General features: G+C 41.8%; 2 protein-coding genes across 2 annotated transcripts in view; both read right to left on the minus strand.

Annotated features, from left to right (window-relative positions):
* ror1 (receptor tyrosine kinase-like orphan receptor 1) overlaps positions 1 to 25,585 on the minus strand; it is a 127,140-nt gene that overhangs the window by 32,002 nt on the left and 69,553 nt on the right. Inside the window, exon 2 of the mRNA XM_079351431.1 lies at positions 5,736 to 5,798. Coding sequence (XP_079207557.1) covers positions 5,736 to 5,798 — 63 coding nt within the window. The remainder of the gene's footprint in view (positions 1 to 5,735; positions 5,799 to 25,585) is intronic.
* The window catches only part of alg6 (ALG6 alpha-1,3-glucosyltransferase), a 175,569-nt gene that overhangs the window by 12,145 nt on the left and 137,839 nt on the right, over positions 1 to 25,585 (minus strand). The window lies entirely within an intron of this gene.

Consider the following 25,585-nt stretch of genomic DNA (forward strand, 5'->3'; position numbering starts at 1 on the left):
GTGTATCCGCTTGTTAGGCAATATCACCTTTGTTGTGGGTGAAAGTGATAGAAAAGAAAAAGAAAAAAAACATTGTTAGGAAGTGAATTTGAGCAAATCAGATCCCGCAAAGAGAAACATGTATGCTGTTTATCTCCAGGACCACATTTTTCCACATGGTGGTCAAGGAGGAAACAATCCGGAGGGCCACCTAAGAGCTTAATGTGCTGGAAAAACATCGGTGTTAAAGTCAAGAAAAAAAAAAACCCTCTGGAAAGTTCCCTCAACCCCCAAAAACAGATCTTAGGTATGCAGAAATGCTCTCGGTTTCAAGAAGCAGCCAAAACAAAGAAAGAAAGAAAAAACACACATACAGGGGGAATCTCAGACAGACTGAGATGTGAGTGAATAGAGAGGCTAAGGTCTAAAAATAGAGGCAAACACTCACATATACGCAAGGACACCCACACGTCACAATATTTACTATGCCATGCCAGAACATGGGAGAGGGCTTCCCCACATAAGACCAAGTCACATTTATGTGTGAGTATGGGGTTATTACCCTCACTACCCTCTCCTGTCCTGTCTCTAAAGCTGCTCTCCGCCTCGCTCCCTCCTGTCTGGTCTCATTATTAACTTACATTCCCTCTCTATTCAAAGTTATTTGTGTAGAACGATCTTTAAACTCTCATAACACTTGTATCTAAGAGCTCTGGTGACAGGAACAACACACACTCCTGTAAACTGTATTGTAATGTATGTGATCATTACAGTATAAGGTTGTCTGCCCTGAATTACGTCTGTCAGGCAGTTATTCTACTCAGAGTTATTCTACTATATATATATATATATGTATATATATATATATATATATATATAAATGTATCTCATAAATCTGACTGTTGCGATTAAAAAATAAGGATTATTGGTCAGGATTATAGCATCTTAGCTAGCTGAACCGTTTATGGCAGGTTTAGTTAAAAGTGCTTTGACTCTCTGCCAAACTTCCTCGAAATTCCTGGCGGTATTATTCAATGACTGAGGCTGTTTATTTCGTTGCAGGCTAGAAAAAAAAAAAAGCGGTTAAATAGTTTCAACTATAATATTACATCTCTGCCTCTGTGGGGCAGAATGTGAGTCGTAGCATCTGTGATAGTCTGATTTATGAGCAGGTCACACTCCTGCTGATAACAGATATTTTGTCATGAGATGAGTAAAAGGAGGCAGCGTTAGCTTGGCTTGACTCCAAGCTTCCACTACGCAATACACGTCAACATTAAACTCCGCACAACCCCGGGCTTAACGCAGCCGTGTGATACTAACAAGAGTGTGACAATATGAGGACGCTCCCACCACCATCATCATCTCCCTACATACGCTTTGGTCTCTGCTACTCCAATGTGTTCTTACTCCTCCACTCCTTCCGCTGACATAAACATATCCTGCACAGGTGTGTGTAGGGGGAGAATCTTTTCATTTCAAAGTGTAAGCTGGTGTAGCCAGAAAGCTTATCTTCGAGCAGGAGGCGGACTTAAAGAGGCTCTGAGGAAGGTCTGCGTTTATTCATGATTGTACCAGGAAACATCCAGAACAAGAAAAGAGTGTTAACATAAAAACTAAAGAGAGATCAAATAGTGTGAGTCCTCGGCACAATTCCTGACTTCCCTCTGACTTATAATAGACACATAGTGTATATTAGGGCTCAGTTGGTGGAGTAGGTCATAGCTTAAACAGGAAGGTCAGGGGTTCAAACCCCAGCTCCTGCAGGTACATGTCCGAGGCGTCCTTGGGCGAGACACTTAACCCCAGGTTACCAGGTGTGTGTGAATGTGTGTAAATGAGATTAGTCACTTTCCATCTCAAGAGCATTTTGAGTAGTCAGAAGACGAGAACAGTGCTATAAAAAAGTGGCGCCACGCTTGAAACAGAAGAGTCTTTTCAGGAAGCTCATGTTTGTCTTGTGACATTTAAAGTCATTAAAAAAGGTAATACAATAAAACAGATTGAACGGGGAAATAAATCATCACAGAAGAGTAGACAAGTTGTGGAAAGAATCGAATAAGATGCAGAAACTGCAACGGTCAACATTTCCTTTCATTCAGCCTCAGCCACAAAAAAACACACACATGATATGATGAATCATTTCTGTCACAAATCATTACAGATCAGATTATGTTAAATCACCTAAATCATCAAGTGAAAGGCTTGTTAAAGCACAAACACAGAGGACACACTGACTTACTGCTGAATAGCCGGAGAGCAAAACGTTTAAAGAGATAGTGTCTTATGTTTGAAGTCAAGTTGTGTGCAGTACTCCTATGAGCCCATCAGACTCACAGCCACCGCCGTCCTCGTTCCTGCTCTGAAGTGTGGACAACAGGAACGTCAGGAACACCAAGGAGAAATCCTGCCTGCATACGATCCCATCTGTTCTTTTGTAAAGCTTCCTGAGACTTGGAGTTACACATATAGTGATGGATTTATTGGTTGATCAGCCACAGTAGATGTCGGTCAGCGTTGCCTCTTCAAGGAGAGAATAGCGTAAGTACTGATGTGGAAGTTAGACTATGCAGCTATGCAAGACAGGGGGCGTTTGCACCACGAAATGCATCTAAATGATGAAAAATGGAGGAAAAACACGTTGCAGTAAATGAACGCCATGCTGAAAAAAGTCACAGAATAACGTCATTGTAGCACTACTTCAGTGTTGGACTCAGCTGTTTGGGTCTGCAGCTTGAAAAGAGACAAAAAACAGTTTATTTTTGATTGAAGAGGACGGTCGAATGGAGCGGAGTGCAGATAGAGACTCAACGGGTCCAGAGGAGGGACATGGCGTCTCGCTCAAACGTTACCAGGTTGTGCAGGTGTGTGAGCCCATGTCCACGAACTAAGAGGACTACGAGTGGGAGTTGGAAAAAAAAAATACTTCAATTTGATGAATTGCAACAGATGGAGTGAAGGGTCTGCTGGGAATCAGCGCTTATAGACTGCTATGAGTGATGTGTGGAAGTTACACGTCATCGCCCGACTGCGTCATGAAAAAAACCGAAGCTGCTTTTTACATCGCAAGAGAGCACACCCTCTGGCTGAAGTGTTGTTTGTCAGAAGTCACTTTATCACTATTTCATTAGTCGAGTTGACGGGAAGGAGACGTTTTTGGGGCTCGTCGCTGCGCACATCATTAGCCGCTACAATAACTGACGATAAAGTGGAAGAAGGAAAGACGAGAAGTCGGCGGGGAGAAGAAGAAAGGAGATGATGAGAAGAGAAGGTGACAAGGAGAAAGATGTCCTGCCAACGTTTGTGTGTCACAAAAGCCGCTCTGTTTGGGAGCGTCTCGTGGTGAATGTTGCGGTATTTGGCACCCAGAGGACAGTGAAACTTAAACCATCACAAGGACTGTCCCTATAATGTGGCGGGCGGCTAAACGGCGCCCTGTCATCAGTCTGAATTTGCTCGCAGTGGGTTTTTTTTGTACAATCAAACATTCACAACCAGACACAGTAACGTAAACACGCACACTCCCACACGACCACAACACACACAAACTGAACGTGATTCAGTAACACAATACCTTTTCATTTGACTTCTATATGTGACTTTAAGTCAACGTTGAAAAACACACGCAGGAGGAGAGCTCTGCTCGCTGTGCAGGATGCTCCCTGTGAGAAAACAGGCTGAGAAACCTGAGCGGCTGCACAGCTAACTAAACACACTCTGAGGACACACTGAGAAGCTGGGACTGTAGCATTGCCAGCTACCCCGAAGGTGAATTTCATTAAAGTTGGGTCCCTCTCCAGCAGAGCAGCAGAGCGAGAGGAGAGGAGAGGGAGAAGAGGAAGCAAGAAACATGAAATGGAAGACAGAAACAGAAAGTCCCACCAGGTGAAAGAAGCTCAGTACACTATCATCACCCCTGATTCCAGCCGAATAATGAGTCTCTTTTAGCGCGATAACTTCCTGCCATTGATGCACACTGATAGAGCCACGCTACCTGAATGCTGTCTGCCCGGTCAATCAAAACCATCCCCCGCCTGCAGACAAAACAAGTGCTGCAATCACCCTCCATCCATCAGATAAGAAACAGATGTTAGTCACGGGAGCTGAGCTCAAACTGACACACACTTGCAGCACTTGTAGGTTTATGTGTCAGGTTGTTGAGGAAGAGTTCAACTGCTTCTGTGATGTGTTTGGAGCTACCTCTTCCTTTTTACTCTGTTTTCTTTTTCTCCAGCAGATTTCTTGATTAAAATGCTCAATTGTGTCCAGAAGCGACGACTGTCCTCCATCTCACATGCGGGTTAAACAAAGTCTGTTTTTCTGCCGGGTGTTGTGGGAGCTTAGACTTTGTAAGAGATGAGCTAAAAACTGAAAAAGAGAGAGAGCAGAACTAAAGGTCAAGTTCAATGAAGTCCCATGCTGAGTGTATTCCAAAGCTAGGGATCTTCGTGGGGGATTAGGCCGAGGGCGGCTTTTCCGAGCTCGAGGGAAAGGAAAGGAAAGCGAGGAATTCAGGAAAGTGTGTGTGTGTGTGTGTGTGTGTGTGTGTGTGCGTGTGAGAGAGAGAGATATGACTGATAACTCTGGGAAACGGTGTTAATAAAATACACAGACATGTCAAAGATCCAAGTCTGTTGTTGCTGGAGCTGTGGAAGGAGTAGAGTGGTTTCACAGTAAGGACATGCTGATACAGAAAAATACAACTTTTCAATTGGCAAGGATCTTTACTTATCAAGGAAGAGTCTGACCGATTCCACGAGGAAGAGACAACAAACCTTTTGGGTATTTTCATCTCCATATTTCATCTTACAGCAGTCATGTTTTCAGAGTATTTAGACCATGTATACATCATGTGATATCAAAGGAGATCATAAGGACTGGACAGGAAATGATGGAGAGAGAGAGTTTAGGCCGACATGCAGCCAAAAGAAGCCACGGCCGCTCTGTACATGGACTATACAAAAAAATAACCGCTAGGCTATCGACGCCCCAAGGCTGTCACTAGCTTGTCTTACTTGATCTCAGCCTGTTGCATTTAGGTGAAATGACAATACATTCTAATTATGACATGTGCTATGAAAAATAGAGGCCTGATCTACCAACCGATGAGGGAAAAAAGGCAGAAATATGCGGGTAAAAATGTGATCTGTGCCGTTTGTCACAACTTGTAACCCGTTTGGATTGATGGAAGACGAGTGATTATGGATCAGTTTTGGTCACTGCATTAACAGAGGAGTCACAGATGTATTTATTAAATACAATTTTAACCTTCTCCACTGAAATCATCTGCATAAAAACATAAAAAACATTGATGAAATAAACCTGCCGCCTCTCAAGTGATCGCAAACACAAGGTTTAGAAGATTCACTGACAGCGCTGACAGGCCTTTCTGTTTTTCAGAGAACTCAAAGTAGGTCAGTGGAAATTAAGAGAAAAGCAGTGCACCTGTGGTTGTATCCCCACATGTTGAGCGGATCAATGTGTAATTCCTTCCATCAATTTTCCTCAATAGCCGCTGAAGCAGGGACAATGGGTGTTGTCTGGGTTGAGCTCTTTACAGAGGATTGAATGTCATTTCAGACATCACATGTGGGATAGCACTTAAACACACCATGTGTGAACATATATTACTTAAAGCAGATGTCAATACAGCTGTAGAGAGGTTCGTTAAGGATGAGGTGAATCTGATGTATGTTTGCTCTCTGTATGTGTGTGTGGTGTGTGTGTGTGTGTGTGTGGTGTGTGTGTGTGGTTACCATCATTAGAGCTGTTCCATGAAGTAGTAGCTATCACACTGGGGTCTTGGGGAAAGTCAGATCCTGTAAACGGAGGAAATGAAGAAGACTGTCAACATGTTGTGGATTTTTTTTTTTAGACGTCACACTTTTCATCGCCTTTTTACGCTTTATCGCTCGTAAAAAATTGCAGTAAGGGTTAACGTGAAAGATCAGGAAATAATGTGGTCCCTTCATAAATACAGCCTGAAACACGGGGTATGCAACAGAACACTATTCACTGTAAATGAAGCCATGAAGTGCGCACTCTGCTGAAAACAGTTCACAAACATGAGAAGCTGTCAAGGAAGGATTTTCGAAATGCTCCGCTCTGACATTGAGTCCAGACGTATCATTTTGGTTTCATCGGTTGGTCTTTTTTATTTTCTTACTCCAACTCAACATCATGGAATAAACAAACAGTGAGGATTTAAGACAGTGGCTTCTCCGACCTCATCGATACTATGAAACAAGCTACAAGAATTAAATAACAAAGAAATAAATCCAGGAAAGAGCGTATAGAGTCTGCCAAAAAAAAAAAAAAAAAAAAGTGGATCCAGCCAACAAGACGCCACACAAACGCCCCTTTTAAGAAGCCTTGTGTTTGACCGGCTGGACTGTGAATGCTGAAAGCGAACTTTGCTTTACTGTCCCATTTCCTCTAAATGGAGCCATTCTTTACAACTAAACGTCATGCCTTTATTGTCATCATACAATTGTACAACAAAATGATTTGGCTTCACCCTTAAAGTGCACACAGCTAAAAAAAACAACAGAAGAAGAATATAAAAAAGTAACTCTAATGAGGCAGACTTGCCTCATGGGATTAAGATTGTAAATTACAAGGAAATTGTCGATGAAGATGAATTATGAATAAACTGAGAAACAAAGTCACTTCTTCTTCTGATTTTATACAAAAAAGACTCTCCGCCTGCTGGCCTTTAGAGAGAATGCAGGTTCATGTCACTTCCACATTTGCATCATTATAGAAACAGGCAAATATCTCTATCTAGTACTCAACCATGGAACCCGCATACACTTTGTGGTCGCTTATTATCTAAAAAAAACTCAGGTCATCTGTGGCAACTCGATGCCCAAGATGGAAACAATGCTGCAGAGAGGAAAAATATAAAGAGGATATAAATACAAAAATCATTGCTTTAAGAGTTTTCCAACTTAAATCCACGACACAGTTGTGGGCATTGTACATAAGCAAGACTATATCAAAGTTTGAATGTACAACAGGAAGCCTATCAGCGAGGCATTTGGGCCTAATGCTGCATTATTAGCAGCCGACGACAGAGCAGCCCTCTGCTTTTCATTACAGGAGAGAAGAGGCAGAAAAATGGGCTTCAGTGTGCGCCGCCGCGGGTCATAAGTTGATTCCTGACAAATGAAAAGGCCTGTGCTGGACTTCAACATGCAGGAACGACAAGGATGGAAACTGAAACAGTTTTGTCTCTGCTGATTCTCTGGAAGGCGGACAACTGACGAACACTATCCCACGCTAACAACGCAGCTCTGCTTTACACGCTGATGCAATATGTGCCTGAGTATCAGTGCAGGCTGGGATAGTTTAACATGATGAGTGACTTGATGGCCGCCTGCCAACTTCAGGCACAAATCTTACATTTACAAAAGCATGCAAAGTCACACGGATACAACCCGGCACCAACACACACAGGTTTATCTGCAAACCAAGCTCAAAGCCAGGAGGGAAATAAAGCCGAACATGAATTAACGGCAAGAAAACATTTGTGTTGCGTGCAGGGAGACAGTGTGGGAGAAAGTGTGCAGTCAAACAGGACCAGGCGCCTCACACCAGGTCACACTAATTGGGTGTTAATGTGTTGTTTCACACATGCTGTGTCAGGGCGGTAATGACTTTGTGCTGGTGCTTGTGAAATGAGCTGTGTTAATGAGCCCAGCTTTGGGCCTCTGCACCTGTTAGCGACGGAGTCTGGAAGCTCAAAAGAACAGGCTCGAACTTTTATGAGTTGTGGTCAAGATTGTTTAAAAATGTGCAGCAACAGCGGAGGGCTCAAATGCAGTGGACTCGGGGTCTTCTGAGATGTGTTACAGGAGCCAAAAATGACCTTTTGTGCAGCATGTTTTGGCCCCAAGGTGAGTCTGAATTCTCTCAGCGTTCTGGGTGGATGAGCTTGAAGAAACACAGAGCTCTTTCGGTTCACAAAGGACAGAGGAGAGGGGGAAGTTGCAGCTCGCTAGCTTCACTAACACAGAGCTATCTGAGTGCAGCCAGGTGAGGCTTTAATAGACGGGCGGGACATGAGAATACAGGGGGAGGGGGTTGAGGAGGGAAACAAGGAGAGGTGTACAATAAGGAAGTTCAGCATAATGATCCAGAGTAGTTGCAGCTGCAGAATTTTGAGAAGCAATTTCAGTATCCTTTGGGTGTTTTCCCATTACAGATGATTGTTTTGTACTTTGCCTGAGGACGATTGTTGCCCCCTCCCACGCTGGTCTGCGTTCACATTAGTAATCCACCCGTCCCCCGTGACACTTGCGTATGTTGGAAGTCCGACACAGCAGGTGTCAGCATAATGCACAAAGTTGTTTTGCAAAATCTACCAAAAAGCAGAAGCAGCAATAATGGCAACCACTCACGGACCGAATCCATCTTGCTAACAGTGGAGTTTTTTTTGTTATTTCTGCACAACATGGGGCCTAAGGACCCTGAATTGATTATTAGCTGAATTACGTCCAACGACACTCGTCCTTCTTCAACATCTAGCGTGCAGCTCAGAGGACAAAACAGGAATATGCTGCAAGAACGCAACAGGGTGTTTTTAAAGCGACGGGAGTCATCACACAGCAGTCCTCTTCCTTGTTTTAGCATGGTTGAGTACACATGAATTATGATGCTGTTACCAGCTCTACAGCTTTGGGTCACATGTACTCGGATCCTAACACAGGTCCCAAGTGTGAAAGCACCAGGTGAGGTATTGCAGGATGAAATGGGGGCTCTTGTGATTTCATAAAGCTTTAAATGACAGTCTTTAAATCAGTCTTCTATCGATCATTGTGACGATAAACTGCTAATCATTTGTCCAGTTATAAGGAAGCTCATCACAGCTTGCATGAGCACAAATATGCGTCTTTGAACTGCGTCTTTCTGCAACCCATCTGTTGGAAATTGGACTACTTTTCATGTACATGAATGAGAATAAAAAGTTGCAAGTCACAGTGCTGCTTTAAACCATTCACAGAATAGAAACACTGATGTGTGGAAAGTTCTTTTGGTTCATTTGGTGGCAAATTTGTGATAGCTTTAGCTTTTATTGCAAGGCATTTCTATCCCACTCTTCCACTTTGTTTCGCCTCTATTTAGGTCACATCTGTTAGCTCTCTTTAACAGAGACAATCATGTGGAATATCTGGGATGAACTGCTGAGTAATTTGGAGATTAGCTTGCTAAAGTTTCCCAGGAACAGAGGGAAGCAATTGTGTTACGCCCATTTGTTAGAAAGAGCCTTAAAATAGACGTCTTTACATCGCCTGTGTCAGGGTCAATCAAAGGTTCTTACCCTGATTTAATCATGATCTGGACGCTCACTAAGCATGCACACAGTAGAGATATTGTTCTGATGGTGTCAATCATTAAAAATTAATTGAATACAACCACAGGCTGTCGCATTTTTTCCCCAATCATGAGCCATCATTGGTCTCTTTAAGCCTCTTTAAGTTTATGTGCTTTACCAAATCTTAACTATTTAGATAGAAGTTCATGCAACAAGTTGTTCCATGAATAGTTTCTTATATATGCTTTTATATTTACTGTATGCACAGATCCTAATGCAGTGAGGTAAGTTTATCAAAACGTCAGGTCAAATGTCCTTTCTTTTGGTATTTTTCAAAAGGGACTCATCATGACAATTATATTAAAAAATTCATTTACTATAATAAATTACATTATAATAATTATAATAATGTCGCTATGATACCATTTGAGTTTGTATCTCAACTGTTTTAAATCCTTATTTTACAGTCACGTCCCTTGGTGTACAGTAGAAGTAGGAAACGACCACAACCTTGTCGTCTTCCCACAGCAGGTCAGCTACTTGTGAAAACTCAAACATTATTTGGACATGGCCTTGAACATGAATCAAAAATAACGATGTTTGACAAACTTAATTTCAGGAGCACATTTGCATCAAGGGTGGTATTACATATTTCACAGCGCTGACATGTTTCTGACATCGCTCATTTTCAACCAAGTGCAAGTCAGTTGGTGTCTTTGTGGCAACACACACAGTAACTGTGAAACATGAAGTCGCCTTTGAGAAGTCCAGACATCAAGTTTCCACACAGACGGTGAGAAAAGAGAGCAGCCTCTGATCCTCGCCCAGCTGTGTTTGGCTTCTGATGATAAAAATCACACAGGGACACACGCTTAACCCCTATAAAGCTCGGAGAATTTGGTGTGATTTAACTATGACAGACAGCAGCGTATGGGAATTAGAGCAGAACTTGAAACCGGGAATAAGAGAGAGGCCCGACGTAAAAAGACAACAGAAAGTGGAAAAGCGGAACACTTTAAGGAAAAGCTTTGCCAAATCAGAAATGTTCAATTTGAGCGGTTATGCGTAGAAAGTAATGTGCTGTTTTATGGTCTAGGCTGTGCTGGAGCCAGGCTGGTTGGTGTGGTGAGTGAGGATGATGTATGAGCTCTCCCACTCAGTTATTAGGGCCTCTCCCAAGGTCCTCTTGCTTCCCGATTAGCTGGAAAACTGACCTAACTCCGGGGTTATCTGGAAAAAGAGGCAACCAACCATTTTATCAATACGACTATGTAAGATTTCTGGCTGACAGAGGTGAAAGACAGATCTGTTTTTAAGAGGAAAATTCAGGAATGAAGATCACTTCCCTCTCCATTTATTCTTCAACAGCTCTCTCTTTCCATCCATTCATTGCCAGACCTTTCAAAGTTCAACCTTGACAGATTGTCTGGCATTGAGACGGGAGGAAACGATTTTTCCAACAACCAAAATCTTTATTTATTTAAATGGTGTGTACAATTTCTAATTTCTTCAGTTTGACCAACAAAAAAAGTACTGAATGCATAAAAGCAATTCTCTGTTTTAGCTGACCAAGAACTTAAAGATAATAAGAACGGTAGTTGATATCCTACCGTGGCCTTAATCCACAACCAAACTTAGCACAACATTGGGCCTAAGGACCCTGAATTGATTATTAGCTGAATTACGCTCAAGATTCAGAAAAAAAAAAAACGGAAAACTGTAGTCGGTTGGTGAAAAGATCGAGATCTGACAAAATGTTGAGAGAAAAGGAAAAAGAATGGTGAAGGTTGAGCGGGTGACGAAAAGAAATAGAAAAGTTGAAAAGTGGAAGAAAAAATGGAGGGAAGAGGATTTGGAAAATGTGAGAGTGAAGAATAAACACGAAGAGAGGAAGAAAAGTCAAACGTCCTCATAAAGTCAGAGGAAAGGCGCTCGTTAAAATAGCTTTTTAAGAAGTGGGCTTCGGTCCCAGAGTCCAGGTTTGAGTTGGCTGAAGAGTTTATTCACTGTCACTGACACGCATGTAAATAAGTGTTACACTGGACATACATGGACATCACAGAGACAAGGGACTGGTGTCCAGCTACAGGAGTGGATAAGACTGGAAATAATTGAAAAGATTTCTCGTCGCAGGAATCCCAGTTTATTACCATTTGGATGTTAATTAGACGGTTTTTAAAAGTAATTACTCTGTCCCGGCCAAAAAACCTTCTGAGCTCTGGCAACACAACAACACTGCTGCAACAAAGAGCAGGCGCCAGAAATGCTTCATAAGCTTTTATTAAGACAATTAAAACTAAGAAGGAAATCCTGAAACAGGACAAAACATTGAGACGGCAACGTGTCGTCGTCGTGACTCGTGTGATACAATGATCCAATCGCTCGAACCCAATGTCAACAATTCAGTAGAAAAAAAGAAATAAAATGACTTTTCTGCCAATTTGACTCACCACTTCACCACCTCGATGTTTACAACGTGAATGAGGTTAGTAATCAGACGTTAAGGCCAAATTCATTCACTCCATACAGTAATGTCATGTAACATACAATAAGCATTATCGTGTGCTGCATGATTAATGGGGAAAGCCGAGTATGTACCGCTTCATGTATGTGAACCTGAATCAGCAGTGCAACTGCCTGCCTGTGTGTGTGTGTGTGTGTGTGTGTGTGTGTGTGTGTGTGTGTGTGTGTGTGTGTGTGTGTGTGTGTGTGTGTGTCTGTTCTCAGGCTCAACCGGAGCATAAAGGGGGAATAAAAGCAGGCCCAGTTCAGGGACTAAGTGTTCACCTGAGGAGGACATCATGGACCAAAGAACACAGGATTCACTGACAAACACTCACACAGTCCGTCAGCGTCTCAGAAAGTTCTGCTCTGTAACCTTATAAGTGCACAGAGTGGGGTGAGCGAGAGGGAGAGAGAGAGAGAGACGTGAGCAGGGTGGATGACAGGAGGCTGCCTCAGAACAAGGCCCTTTTTTTTGGATCAGAACAATAGACAACAAGAGAAGGAAAGAACTCAAATTACAACACAATATTTGTTCTCACATGTTAGATCAAGCTGAGCATGGTGGAAATTTGATGCAACCTACTTTGAAGTGCCGTGTGGCATTTTGAATTACAGCTTGGCATCAAAACAAATATATAAAAAATATTGTGTGAACCTTAAGCTCATTGTGTAACACATGCGGAAGTTTTCAATCATTAAACACAGTCGCGAGGATAATCGAGGGCGAGGGTAAGCCTTTAGGAAGTGAATAAAATATAAAATCTGCCCTAATATGTCAGTTCATTATAACATTATCATGTTGATGTGTCAGGTGTTCTCTTCTAACGTCACTCTCAGGGTAGGAGGCTCAAAGCTGGTTTTATCTTGTGGGTTGTTACTGTTTTCCAGACTTTCAAATCGTATGATATGACTGTGCATCTTCACAGGTCTCAGGATTTCATTTGATTTAAAAAAAAATCCTGTCAATGCTTCGACAGGATATCACAATGCATCCTCATCCGCAGTCGGATGAATATAGTTGGTTATATTTAGTGAGCGCACACATGTCTTTACGTTTGACCTCTTAAGTAGAACCCTGCCGTCCCTGTAAGTCTCTGCACAGAATCCACTGTGATGTGTAAGACCAGGTTAGCCAGCTTTGGGGTGAGGCTCCCCTTGGCTCGCGTTACCAGCGGTGTAAGCACACCAGTGAGGAATGTGCACAAGCATGTTACCACCTACTGTGCAGCTCATCTGTTTTCACCTGACAGGTCCAGTCCTAGTGTGTGTGTGTGTGTGTGTGTGTGTGTGTGTGTGTGTGTGTGTGTGTGTGTGTGTGTGTGTGTGTGTGTGTGTGTGTGTGTGTGTGTGTGTGTGTGTGTGTGTGTGTGCGCGTGTGTGTGCAAGCACTCAGCTTTCTGGAAAACCTGATCTCTTCCAAGCAGATAGTCTGAGCCCTGAGACCTTGACGTAATCTGCGGAGGTAGCCGTCTGTCTGTTCATCTCTGTGGAATGTGAATGGAGTCATCACACCTGCGTGTCAGTGTGTCACTGAGCCGCAGAGCATGCTACTTCAGCTTTCTCTGCAAACGCCGAGCGTGAGACGAAGTGAACATGGCACACGTTAAACGTTACGTCTTGTTTGGATCGCGAGTCGGGAGCAGAATTTCAGATTTAGGAGCTCTAAGTTAAAGTCAGTCAGGCTGTCTGTGCGTGGGTCATGAATATAGTCATCTCCCTTGGCCTTTCGGACGTGACTTTCTGAAAATAGTGTATCGAGTGTGCCAACAGTGTGAATACTGCGAATAGGACACATGCCATATTGCCTGTGTGTGTATGTGTATGTGCTCAGGTGCAGTCAGGGACTCGCACACACTCCTAAGCTCACTGTCGACATTCCCAGATTCCTCAAGGATGACAAATTGAAAAGGAGAGGCCCCCGGCAGATGGAATCTGGGAACGCCAAGATAATGCTGCTGGATTTTAAACGTGACTCGGATTAAGACATCATGTGACCGCGGTGGAACCATTCTTTAGGTCTACTGGTATTTCCTCTCCGTTTGTCTGTGGGATGTGTAGAGACTTCAAAGTGTTGACTGGTCAGTTTTAAAACAATGGGAGTGATAAGGAAAGATAAATGAAGGAAAGACAGAGCGGGACATCTCAAGGTAGATTCTGACCTAAATTACACGTCAAGCACTGTGATGGTGTCATTTTGAAGACAACAGTGTCGTCGTCTAGAATTCTGCTTGTTCGTCTTTCATCAAGTTTAAATGCACATTAAAAGGTCCCACGTTCTTCTTTTTTCTGGTTTTATCTGCTCTGTGTGTTTTCAGGTGTCGTGTGCATGTTTACACACATCTGTTCAAAGTCCACGGAAACTCGGCTTCTCCTACCTCGCCGTTAGCAGGAGCAACGAAACACTCGGTCCCCAGCCCCACCTCCTTAAAAATGGGTTTGTGACATCACAAGACAAAGACAAAAAGTGGATGACATGGGATGTTCAATGTTTCCAACAGGATAAGAAGAGCCTTTTATCAAACGTGCATGGTAATGGGTGAATTGATTGAGGAAATGTCAGGCTGCCTCCTGAAATCTTCCTGACTTGCATTTTCAAACATGCACTGACCCTGGGAGACCTGAGGTCTGACACTGCAATGATCAGTGCTGCGTGTGATTGGATGTATTCACAGCACAGCAAAAGTGGAGTCAAGAACATACTGGATAGCAGAGAAGAGCGTCATGTCATGTGCAATGATCACAGCAGTTGCTCACAGGTCATTGGATGTAAACTTCATCACCCCAGACTGATCAAAACCTCACATTAACTTCAGGGGCTTCTAATGTGTTCTGTGCTGTGTGTGACAAACACTGCTCTGTACAGATCTGCTTGCTTGGATGTGTTTTCTGATACTCTCTGTGCTCCATCTGTCATTTTTAAAGTTATAGATAAAGAACGGCACAGATACTTTCCAAATGATTGCAGAACGCCTCTGGGAAACTGGGCGTGAGAAATCCTGTCTCCATCAACGTCTTAGTCTTAGTCAGCTCTAAATGACTGACGCTGTCGGGTGACAGACCCCGGTCACACAAATATGTGACTCCAGGCCACAGCGAAGGTTAGACTGGGTGAGGGGGGGGAAGATGTTGACATGAAGAGAAGCACAGAGCAAGAAGTGGACACGGAGACACGAGACCAAGAGAGAGAAACTCTGGAAGCACAAGAACTTTTCATTCCAGTAAAAACGTCCTGTGTTATTCTTATTCTTCGGTTCTTCCCGCTCCGTGTTGCAGACCGAGCCAGGGCTGCCAACAGAGAACCGCTGAGACTTTCCCCGCACGCTTCCTTGTCAATCACTCTGATGCTCTGTAGGAACTTCTCCTCATCTCAGGTTAGGAAAACAAGCAGCAGCGTTCCTGAACTTGTTAAGAGATGAACTGTAGACAGCTAATGAGGAAGACAGACGGAAAAAAAAAAAAAAAAGAGTGAAAAAGAAGCGATAAGAATGGAAGGAAGGAGAAGTGGGACAAACCCACACAGCCAACGTCCAAAACACTTAGGAGGCAGAGAAATCTGTCTGGAGCGTTTTCCACATCCACCACCACAAAAAAAACCCAGAGATTTCAAAACTCGCTGACAGTTATAGTCCTTTATAATTCAAAATATGCAATGATTGCATTTGACAACTAGATGGATTTCACCCAAGAATTAACATTCAGTCTTTCAGGATCAACTTTGTAAAATACTACATTGAGCCAGAAACGTTGATTTGATCACTCTTACAAGAAAAAGAAGGTCTCACTTCTAAAATCTACAATTCAAACAACGGTGAGGTCTTACTATTTCTGTCACATGTTTCTATATATAAGCTGTATTCTTAGCAGCTGTGAGCCTACAAACTCGATCAAGGTACCAATGACATATTTCTGACTCTGATTAACACACAAAAAAAATCCTTCATTCATAAATCTACAATTTCTTGTTTTGTTACAAACCAGCCGTCCCCACGTCTGCCTCGTTCTTTGCCTTTCTTCATCGGCTTCTAATAAAATTCTGAATGAACTCTAAGATCCTGTTCCTCATGTACAAAGCACTGCATGACCTCCCCTCCAGCTACATGTCTCACTTCCTCCTAACATATTCCACCACTCGTCCCCTCACGTCATCTTTTCATCCCACGATCCATCAAATCTGCTCAATCTTTGGCCAGTTTCAAGTCCTCTCTTAAAGCTCACCTCTACCAACGAGCCTTTTGTTTATGTGTTTCGTGATCTTCACTTCGCCCAGCTTGTAATACTGAGTGTTTTAAAAGTGCTACATTAATCAAGTTTCACTGAGTTACACTTGAATATTAGTGAGGGATCGTTTCAGGGATTCAGGTGCTCAAAAGGCTTCTTTAAGGGGCGGCAGTAGTTCAGTCTGTTGGGAACCAGAGGGTCACCACTTCAAGTCCCGTATCTGGAGAGGTGACAGAACACTTCTCAAGCACCGCAGAGGTGCCCTTGAGCAAGGCACCAAACCCCGGCGCTTCTCTACCATCTCTCCATTAATGCACGTCCACAGGTCCTGCTTGTGTGTGTGTGAGATTCAGACCTGTGTGTGTGAGAAACATGTCTCTAATGTCTCTGTGAACCAGAATTTCCCGTTCGGGGGTTAATAAAGTTTAAAAAATAAATAACAGGCCGTCTTTGTCCAAAGACATTTTACATCTATTCCAGTCTTCTGTCTTTTTATGCATATACACTACACTACTTTATGGATGTTGAGCTTCTTTTTAAGGTGGATTGTCCTTCAAGACATCTGTTAATGTCAGGAGGATGAGAAAGACACCTGCTTTGAATCTTCTTCAGTGAAACAAAAAAAAGAAGAAGAAAAGAGAAAAGGAGAGGGGGGAAAATGTCGAGCAGATGTAAGAGATGAAAATACTGTAGAGATGATAAAAAGTAAAGTTGACGTTGTGGGAAACTTGCCGGATGGAAACAAACTGGAAGATGTTTAAAGTGTGTGTCTGGAGTCCTGAAAAGCTACAGAGGAGAGGAACGATGGAAAACAGAGCAACGAAGGAGACATCAGGTGAGCCAATATGAGGGAGGAGAGAAAAAGTGGAAAAAGATTTAAAAAATTAACACACACAAATTGTCTTTATTTTAAAGTAGATCATGGAATAAGCTTTGAAGATGTTGGACAAACACTGACGTTTTTCTTGCTTAAAGGTCATTTCTGAAAACTAGCACGATTTTGAAAGTAGCATTATACCTCAGTCCAAAGACAAACTCAAAGTTAAAAATCTATTGAATTTTTACATTTTTAAATTGTATTGTACATATTGGAATTGGTTCTCATATTTTATCATTCAAGTTTTTGCTTTTTGTGCTTTATTTAATTGGTTAATTCATTTTGCACCAATAAACTCCTTGTGTAAAACGACTCGGCAATAAAAAACGATTCTGATTCTGACATTGGTCGAAGTTTTTACAGGCGTAAAGCTGCAACAGATGACAGATTTTCTTTGTTTCTTTTTCAGATCATATGAATTATACATTTCTGTCAGGACTGAGAAGACCCTTTTTTAATCAAAATCTGAAAAAGTGCATGAGGAGAAAATTAGCAATCCTGCCTTTAAGTGAAGTTAAAGTTTGTCTTGCTACATTGAATTCTCCTAATTTGTCTTTTTTTTTATTTTAAATCCACCAGGCTTCACATGCAAAGCTCAAAATAGTTGCTGATGGAGCCTCCTGCCTTAACTCAATTTGTCTACACACTTTCTACTAAGCATAAAAGTTCTCCTGATGTTAAAAACTCCTTTTTTTTAGCACTGAGAACTTCAAAGAGGGGATCTGAGGGGATAAATAAATGAATAAATCTCAGCGAAAGACAAAGATGATCACAGCTCTTCTCACATTTCCATCTTATTTCACCAGATGACGGCTGCAGGAGCTGACTAAGCACACCTTGTAAAGGATCCCAGTCCGCTTTTCCAAACACAGTCTCACTTCACCTCCTTTAAACCCTGCTCTCTCTCAAACACACCCTGATCCACCTCCACCCCAGACGATGGAAAGGAGGATAGGCAGATGGCGGCACGGAGAAGAAGAAAAAAAAAAAAGGCGTAAAACCGAGTATTACAGGCACAAAGATCTCTATTGTATTACCTCATTTCCTGCAGAAAAATCTGCCAGGTTGCAGAGATTGAATCTGTAGGATCTCTCTGAGTGGAGGAGCCCAGGCCCTGCTGCACACCTTCATATGTTATTTCTGCTCCTGACTTCTCAACATGCTGCCAGAACTTTGAAAAAGAGACTCTTTAACTTGGTTTTAAGACCTTTCTTTTTATTCTTTTTTTTTTTTTTTTCCAGACAAATGCCAGTTTCTCTCCTGGTCTTGGGTATGCCACACATCTCTATTTTTCCAGATACATAAAGCTACCAAGAAATGTCATTATGTGGCAATACAGTGGTATTAAATGTGACCTACAGTTATTTTTACGACTACTTTTTGAGGCCAATTTTTCCTTTATTTGAGAGTAAAGTTGAAGAAACATTTGGAGACGAGAGTGAGGATGACATGCCGCAAAAGGCCAAGGTTTGCTGCTACAGCCTCTGTACATAGGACCTGTGACATAATACTAGGCCATCTGGCACCCTTTTTTTTTTTTCCTCTTTTGACATAATTTATTTGACATGTTTTCAACGCAGCAATCAACAAAGTCAGGTGAAGTTTTCTTTTCCACTAATTAGCCATACAGTGGCAAAATCAATGTCCTGTTTGGAGATTGCTTTATCTCTATTCTAATTTAAGTTCTCTGTTCATCATTGTGATCTTTGTCTTTTAAATCTCCTATTTTGGCCTTCAATATATTTAATTTCTTCTTTGCTTTCTAGCAAAAGTAAACAGGCCGGCGTTAAATGAGCTTTCTCTTTGGATTCATTTGCTGAATATATTCCTCCGGATCTTGCATTAAGAACTAGCATCTTGCTGTACAGAAACAGAAGTAGTATGTATTCCCTAATTTAACAAAGCAGTCTAATAATTGCTGCATTAGCTGGTTTTCATTTAATCGCTGAGACATGTATTTAATTTAGTGGAGATTTTTACGAGACTGCCGAGCAGCAAAGTTAAAGAGAGAGGGTGGGGCAACATATAATGTGTGCTATATTAGCTTTTAAATGCGGTGAGCTGTGTGATGGCTCTTGGCATTAGCCACACTGTGTGTGTCTGTGTATGTGTGTGTCATTTTCATCTGCAGTGTCAGTGTATGTGTTAGAATTGGCAGCAGTTTGGGGTACTCTGGCCTTGATTAGGCGTCTCTTTCCCGTCCACCAGTCGTAGTGAATTACTCTGCCATCTCAGTGGTGTAATTGGGGACACATGCAGCCTTAAACCCCCTCCCTTGTCCTCCTCCTCCTCCTCTTCTAATTCCTCCTCCCTCAATCTTAAGGTCAAAGCAGCAGTAAGATCAAATGCTCCCCTCAGTGTGCAGCATTCCTTAATAAAACAACATACAGGCAGGAGGGATGAGAAGACGAAGGAAGAAAGGAAATCAAATAGATGGGGAAGGACAGGCGGAGATGAGAAAAGAAGGACACGGACGAGGAGACGGTGAAAGCATATGGAAAGTGTTTACAGTAACATCATGAAGCCCTGATGTTAATGTGATGCTTCATAAGGATTGTTTTGTATTTTTTCGCTTTTCCACCTTGACATATGTTTCCTCTCTTTTTGGCCAAAAAAAAAAAAAAAAAATCCTCAAACGTGGTGTTGTACTGAAAATCAGCACTGCTGTCATCGGGTTGTAAACACGAGTCCATTGTATTAAAAAGTAGAACACAACTTTACTCAAGCTGTTGCCAAGCAACCCAAACATTGTACTGCACATAGTACTTTATTTCCACAGACTACATTTAATTTGTCTTAATTTATGATAAAACAAGTGATAGGCCTACAGTGATGCTGCACTAAAATCATATCAACACTCTAGGCTTATGCCTCGTCCAATCAAATGACTTGATCTTTACTAACCGTTGTGTAAAATCATTCTTGAACAGCTGAAGAAAATCACACACAGTCGGACTCACGAAACTGAAATCACAACCTTAAAAGGAGCAGAGTAGCGTTCCTTGGAACAAGCTAAGCTAATGTTTGTTGGAGAGACCCCGACATTGCTTTAAGACTAATATGTTGGCTTATTTTGGCCTTTATTGTAGAGATAGGATAGAGTGGATAGAGTTGTACATCAGGTCGAGATAGAGCGTGGCTAACGACATGCAGGAAAGGAGCCACAGGTTGGATTCGAACCCGGACCTGCTGCTTGGACTACAGCCTCCATATACAGGGTTTTAAAGATGATACTACTTTATTATTTGTTTAGTCTAAATTATCTTCAAATTGACCAGCCCTAAAATGTATTAATAATGTTGGCTAATATTTGCAAGTTTTTGAGTTATGTTAGCTTGCAGTACACAATTTTTCTGTGGCGCTCTAAGTAGTAGTAGGCTATTTGTTCGAAGAATCCCAAATGCTTAGTAGGCTACTGATGTGAAATAAAAGAAAATGTCAATTTTTTTATGTGGCTAATAAAGCAGCCGACCAAATCTGTTTTTTGAGCAGCATATCCCGACTGCTTTTAAGCTAGCACAGCCCGACGGATGCTTAAATCAGTATCCTAAAAACTCTTCTACCTATTTTCCACTTTATAGGATTACTATAAATGAATCTCTCCTGTAATAAGGTCTCTAATAGTTACAGTGTCCTCTGCCCTTCTCTGGACGGGATGAGGTCTGATTCAAGCTAAAATAAACAATCTTCAGAAGGCCTGGAGAAGCTGAGTTTGAGAAATGGGCTGCTAAGCTACTGAAGGTCCAATCATCTGGGATCCACAGTGACAAATATGGACACAAACCTAGTTTGGATCAAAGCATATTTTGTGAGCGCACTGAGCTATTTATCAGAAGTTTATGACAAAGATGAAGGAATTTCTGCATTTCTATCCAAGTCTTTGATGATCGGCTGCAGTCAGAGTCTAATGACGCACACACTTCGGAGAGACTTCACAGGTTTCTTAGCCGTTACATGAGAGCCGTGAAATGAAGTCTGAGTTGTGGGAAGCCATTTAGGGAGTGAGCTGAATCCTGGTTTAGGACATGAAGTTGACAGATTGGGAGACGGTCAGTGTGAGCAGGTGAGCTAAAAAAAATAATTAAAAAACGACACAGGAGTAGAGACAGAGAAAGATGAGCAAAGCAAAGAAGAACTAAGCTTTATTTGATAAATTGGGGATTTCCATTAAATTCCACTTTTTCGTGCCTATGAGTGTATGTGTTCAGCCGTCTTGTCAGAGTGTGCATTGTATAGCTGCAGGCTGCAGCAGGCAGCACAGACACTGGAGTATGTCAGACTTCACATCTGGTGGATGGAGATCTGTTCGCTCCGTCTGTCTGCCTATTATTATATAGGGCTGAAGCCTTTGAACTGAGCAGCCACTGCTGACAATCACCAGACTTAAACACACCCGGTCAGTCCCAGGTTTTTAAAGGAGGCCGGCACAGTCCCGTCTCAATAAGTGTTTTATTCTGTATGGAGACGGTACAGTATGTTCACTTTCTTTCAACGTCAGAAAATGTGACAGCCAGGTGTGAGGAAACGACGGTTAAAAGAATCACATTTTTCTCCTTTTAGAAAAACTAGCTCAGGTTTACACTTCATATGAGAAAATCTGCATCCAAAGACAACAGAGTTAATCATCCTTAACTGCTCAGAATACTTCAACATTATGAGGAAAGTTTGAACTACACTGTGGAGGAAAGTCCTTGTGTAAGTTTTCAAAAACCTGCCGTCCAGCTGTGTCTAACAAATATTTCTTAATGTGCACCTGTCATCACTTAGAATAGAGCGCCATTCAAACCTTGATGAAGTGCCTCAACACATTTCGATATATACAAGGCCTCCATAAGTCTCTCCTAATGGGAAACTAAATGCCTTATTACCGGGCGGCTCCTCTGGCGGCAGAATGTGGAAGAACACACGCGGCTCTTTTTTCTGATTCTGCTGTGAGTGAGTTAAGCCCGAAGACAATTGCTTTGGATTTAAGACCCTGCAGAATTCTGGTACAAATAATTTAGGAGTTTATTTTTTTTGTGAAGCCGCAAACCACAAGAAAGAGTCAAATTCTTGAAGTGATTTTTTTCTTCCCTGAATGAATTGTTTCTGGCACTAGATAGATGTGAAAGGACATCGTAAAACACAAAATACTACCAAAAAAAAAAAATGTCAAAGACAAAGAAAGGATGAAGTCATCTTCAAACATCTTGCCATAATTAAAGGCTGCGGTAGCTTTTATGCGTATTTTCTCGGTCTTAATGAAGATGTTTAAAGATGATCATTGTCATCGAGTGCTCAGTTACGGTGGGTGTGACTCTGATAAAGTGGTTTTTTTGTTTGTTTGTTTTAAGAATTTGTTTTTGGCAGCTCGCTCGTATTGAGTAAAGCTGCAGAGTAACAAGACACGAAACATCAACGGGAAACAACTTTCATCCCCTTTAGATTGGCAGGCAGGTTTGTAAGCACCGGGAGAGGTCTTACAGGAAGCAAAGCCAAACCAAACTATCACTTCTTCAACCCAATGAGATGATTTCTCAAAACATTCTGAAACAAATGTCAGACCATGACAGATCAAACCAGACCTTTAAAAACCCTGTGGATGAACTGTAGCCCCTTCAACTCTCTGACTCTTTTCTTCTGCTTTTTGAAACTACAAATATGTTGCAACCATATGAGCCTTTTAAAACACAAGGAGTTATATTTAATAGACCTTGCACACAAAAGTCTCTCTTTTTTCAAACAAACGGAAAAGATGCAAAATGGTTGAATACTTCAAACAGGGTGAACACTAAATGTATTAGTTTGAAGAATCAAATTCTGCTCTAATAGCCTGACTGCTACTCAAACACACGCACATACAACATCTCCTGACTCCACCACCGAAGGGCAAAATGGTTATACACTGAAATATCACCCCAAGGATGCATACAGTGTTCATAATTGATGTGCGGGGCCACTGAGGAATCTGCTATATTGATAGCTAAGGAGAAAAAACAGTGTCAGTGTATCAAATCATATCTGCAAAAGAACACCAAATAAACCATTTCATCACAATATAATTGCCACATTAACACATCTGCAATGAAGTCAGAGAACTGTTCCCTTACAGCCAATATAGTTGCACATTGACACAGACAGTAAGAGCGCACAGTGTCTGAATGTTGTTTGCATGCCTGCGTGGTCACACACAGCCACTCAGTAAGCTCTAAGAAACCATATAATGCAGTGAAATGACTGTGAAACAAGCAGTTGCAAATAAAGAAACAAACACACAAGTTCTGTCACACACACACACACACATTTCTGCTGGAGTCTCTCTGCCTCCACTGGAACATAAACACATGCATGCTCACATAAATACACACCCCGCTTTGTTTTCAGCCCCTTTTATTTGAATCGGGCTCAGAGTTTTCTTCTCCTTCTCTTGCCTGATTGCAGAGAGAGTTTAGCTCAGGCCCTCTTACATCCTTTCAGTACTCTCCACTCAACACACAGAGAAACTCCATGATCCACACTTCACATACTTTGATTGTTCCGGAGAGAAACTGCTGTTCTGTGCGGCACTCTCCTGTTGATGTGGCATGCCAGGGGTTCAGTCTGTGTGTGCATGTGGAGGTCTGAAGACATCCTTGAATTTATGCAATCTTCATATTTCTAAAATGATCAATTCCACAAATCCAAAAAAAACAAACAAACATCGAGTTCACGAGATACATCACAGTTGAAAACTGTTCTGTTCATCTCTCATGGCACTCAGAAATGTACAGAGGTGTTTATATTGCACAGAAGAAGCTGAAAAGAAGTGACATCTGGGCTGAGAGCTCTGCACGAGGATGATCGTCGAGCGAAGTATTTAGAATAAATGTCGTTTTTCAAAACTTCTTATGTGTCTATTGCATGACACATTTAGCCGTGTGCAGGCCTGAAGCCTTTTCTGCCAATACAAACCCGGGATTGTCTAATTTTGCACTGCACAGTTAACACACAGTATGTCCTTATTGTTAACACAGCAGCGCATGCTATAATACAAAAATAAGTATGTGATTTTAAAACTCTTGTCACATTTCTGTATCCGTCTATATTCATGTATTCATCTTCTTTCTGCAAAAATAAAAACATACAAAAATCTATTTTACACAAAATTAAACATGTAATTTCTCTCTAATCTTCTTGGAGCTATACAACCCTTCTCACATTCATTTAGTTGGGGGGGGCGCACGAGGCCCCAATAATGACCCCAGAGCTGTCCATCTGGACTGACAATCTAATAATTGTCAAGGTCACAACAAGGACAAGGCACGACATACAGAAACCCTTAGTGCTCTGTTTTCACTTTCAGAGCAGATGACAAAACAGAGGACATAACCGTCAACTATGAAGGCACAATCGCAGCAACTGTGCGTGACTACCTGACCCTTTATTACAACCAGAGTGACTGTGAGGCAAGACAGCTGGGCAGAGAGGAGAAAATGAGCAGTCACTCACAGTATGAATGGAGCTTTGTGTTATCGTCTCTGACAACGAGAGGAGATGAGACAAAAAAAAAAGGACATGAGAGAGGAAGAGAGGAGATGATAGAAGAGTGGGAGAAGCAAGTGAAGAAGAAGAACAAATCTAAAGGCTGCACCTTGTTAATTGTATGTGCATAATTCATATCTGTGTCACAGGAAAAACATCTCAAGCCACACACAACAACAAATAATGATAGATTCTGTTTTTCCCCTGAATTGTGTGGAGAGAGCAAAAAACTGCACACCGCCACTATCCACCAAAAACAAAAGTTCTCACTCTCAAAACTGGAAATCTCCCAAATTCTCTCTTGTCACTCTGCTCTAAGACTCTTTACAGAAGGTTCTGGAAGAAAAAAAATGTAAGGATGAAGTTTTGGGCTTTACATACACAGCGGGAGCCAGAAATGAGTAAAAATTGAATTGCTGCAGTTGTTGTACTTTCTCCTTCAGTTAGCTTGCTTTGGCTTTCGCAGCATGTGCTCGGCTGCTTCAGGATTCCCCCAACTCAACATGATGTTGGACTGTATATAATGAAAATGTTTAATATTGTTTTCTGTTCCTTCGAGCAGATTGGGCAGTGTAACATCTTGTTTTACACACCTCACACCACGAGGAAATCTGCCAAAATAACCTTTCGACCTTTAGACTAGAAAAACCTGGAACAAAATCGGCTTCATTATCTTGTAGCATGTTGTACTGTCCCTTGCTTAATGCATTCATCTGACTTGTTCTGGCTGCTTTGTTACGGTGGGAGTTGCAGAGAATTAGCAGGACGTGCTATGTAAACATAGCGAAGCACTCATTTCCCTTCAGTTTTAAGCTAGTCAACAGACTGACTAGCTCGACTCTAACTAAAAAAACAGAAGTCTCCAAACTTTAGTTTACCAACACAGGGGAGGTGATGATGTCATACTATGGTTTAAGAAATGTTCAGTCACTTTGTTTTTTTCAGAGCCATTACCGCTGTAACAATTAGCCTAGCTGTTGTAGCAGCCGGCTAGATTAGATAAGATTTGGCTTGTGGAGACGGCTAATAATTCATGTTTAACGTTTCTATAATGCAGCATGATGATTAGTATATTATTAATTCTCGTCCCTTAAACTCAAAAAAAATATTTTTCCACTAAAATTCAATTTGATGATCAAAATTAAATCAATTGGCTAGCCTCAAGGCTACGAGATTTTAGCCCTAAAAGA

The sequence above is a fragment of the Symphodus melops genome, assembly GCF_947650265.1.
Source record: "Symphodus melops genome assembly, chromosome: 8".
NCBI lineage: Eukaryota > Metazoa > Chordata > Actinopteri > Labriformes > Labridae > Symphodus > Symphodus melops.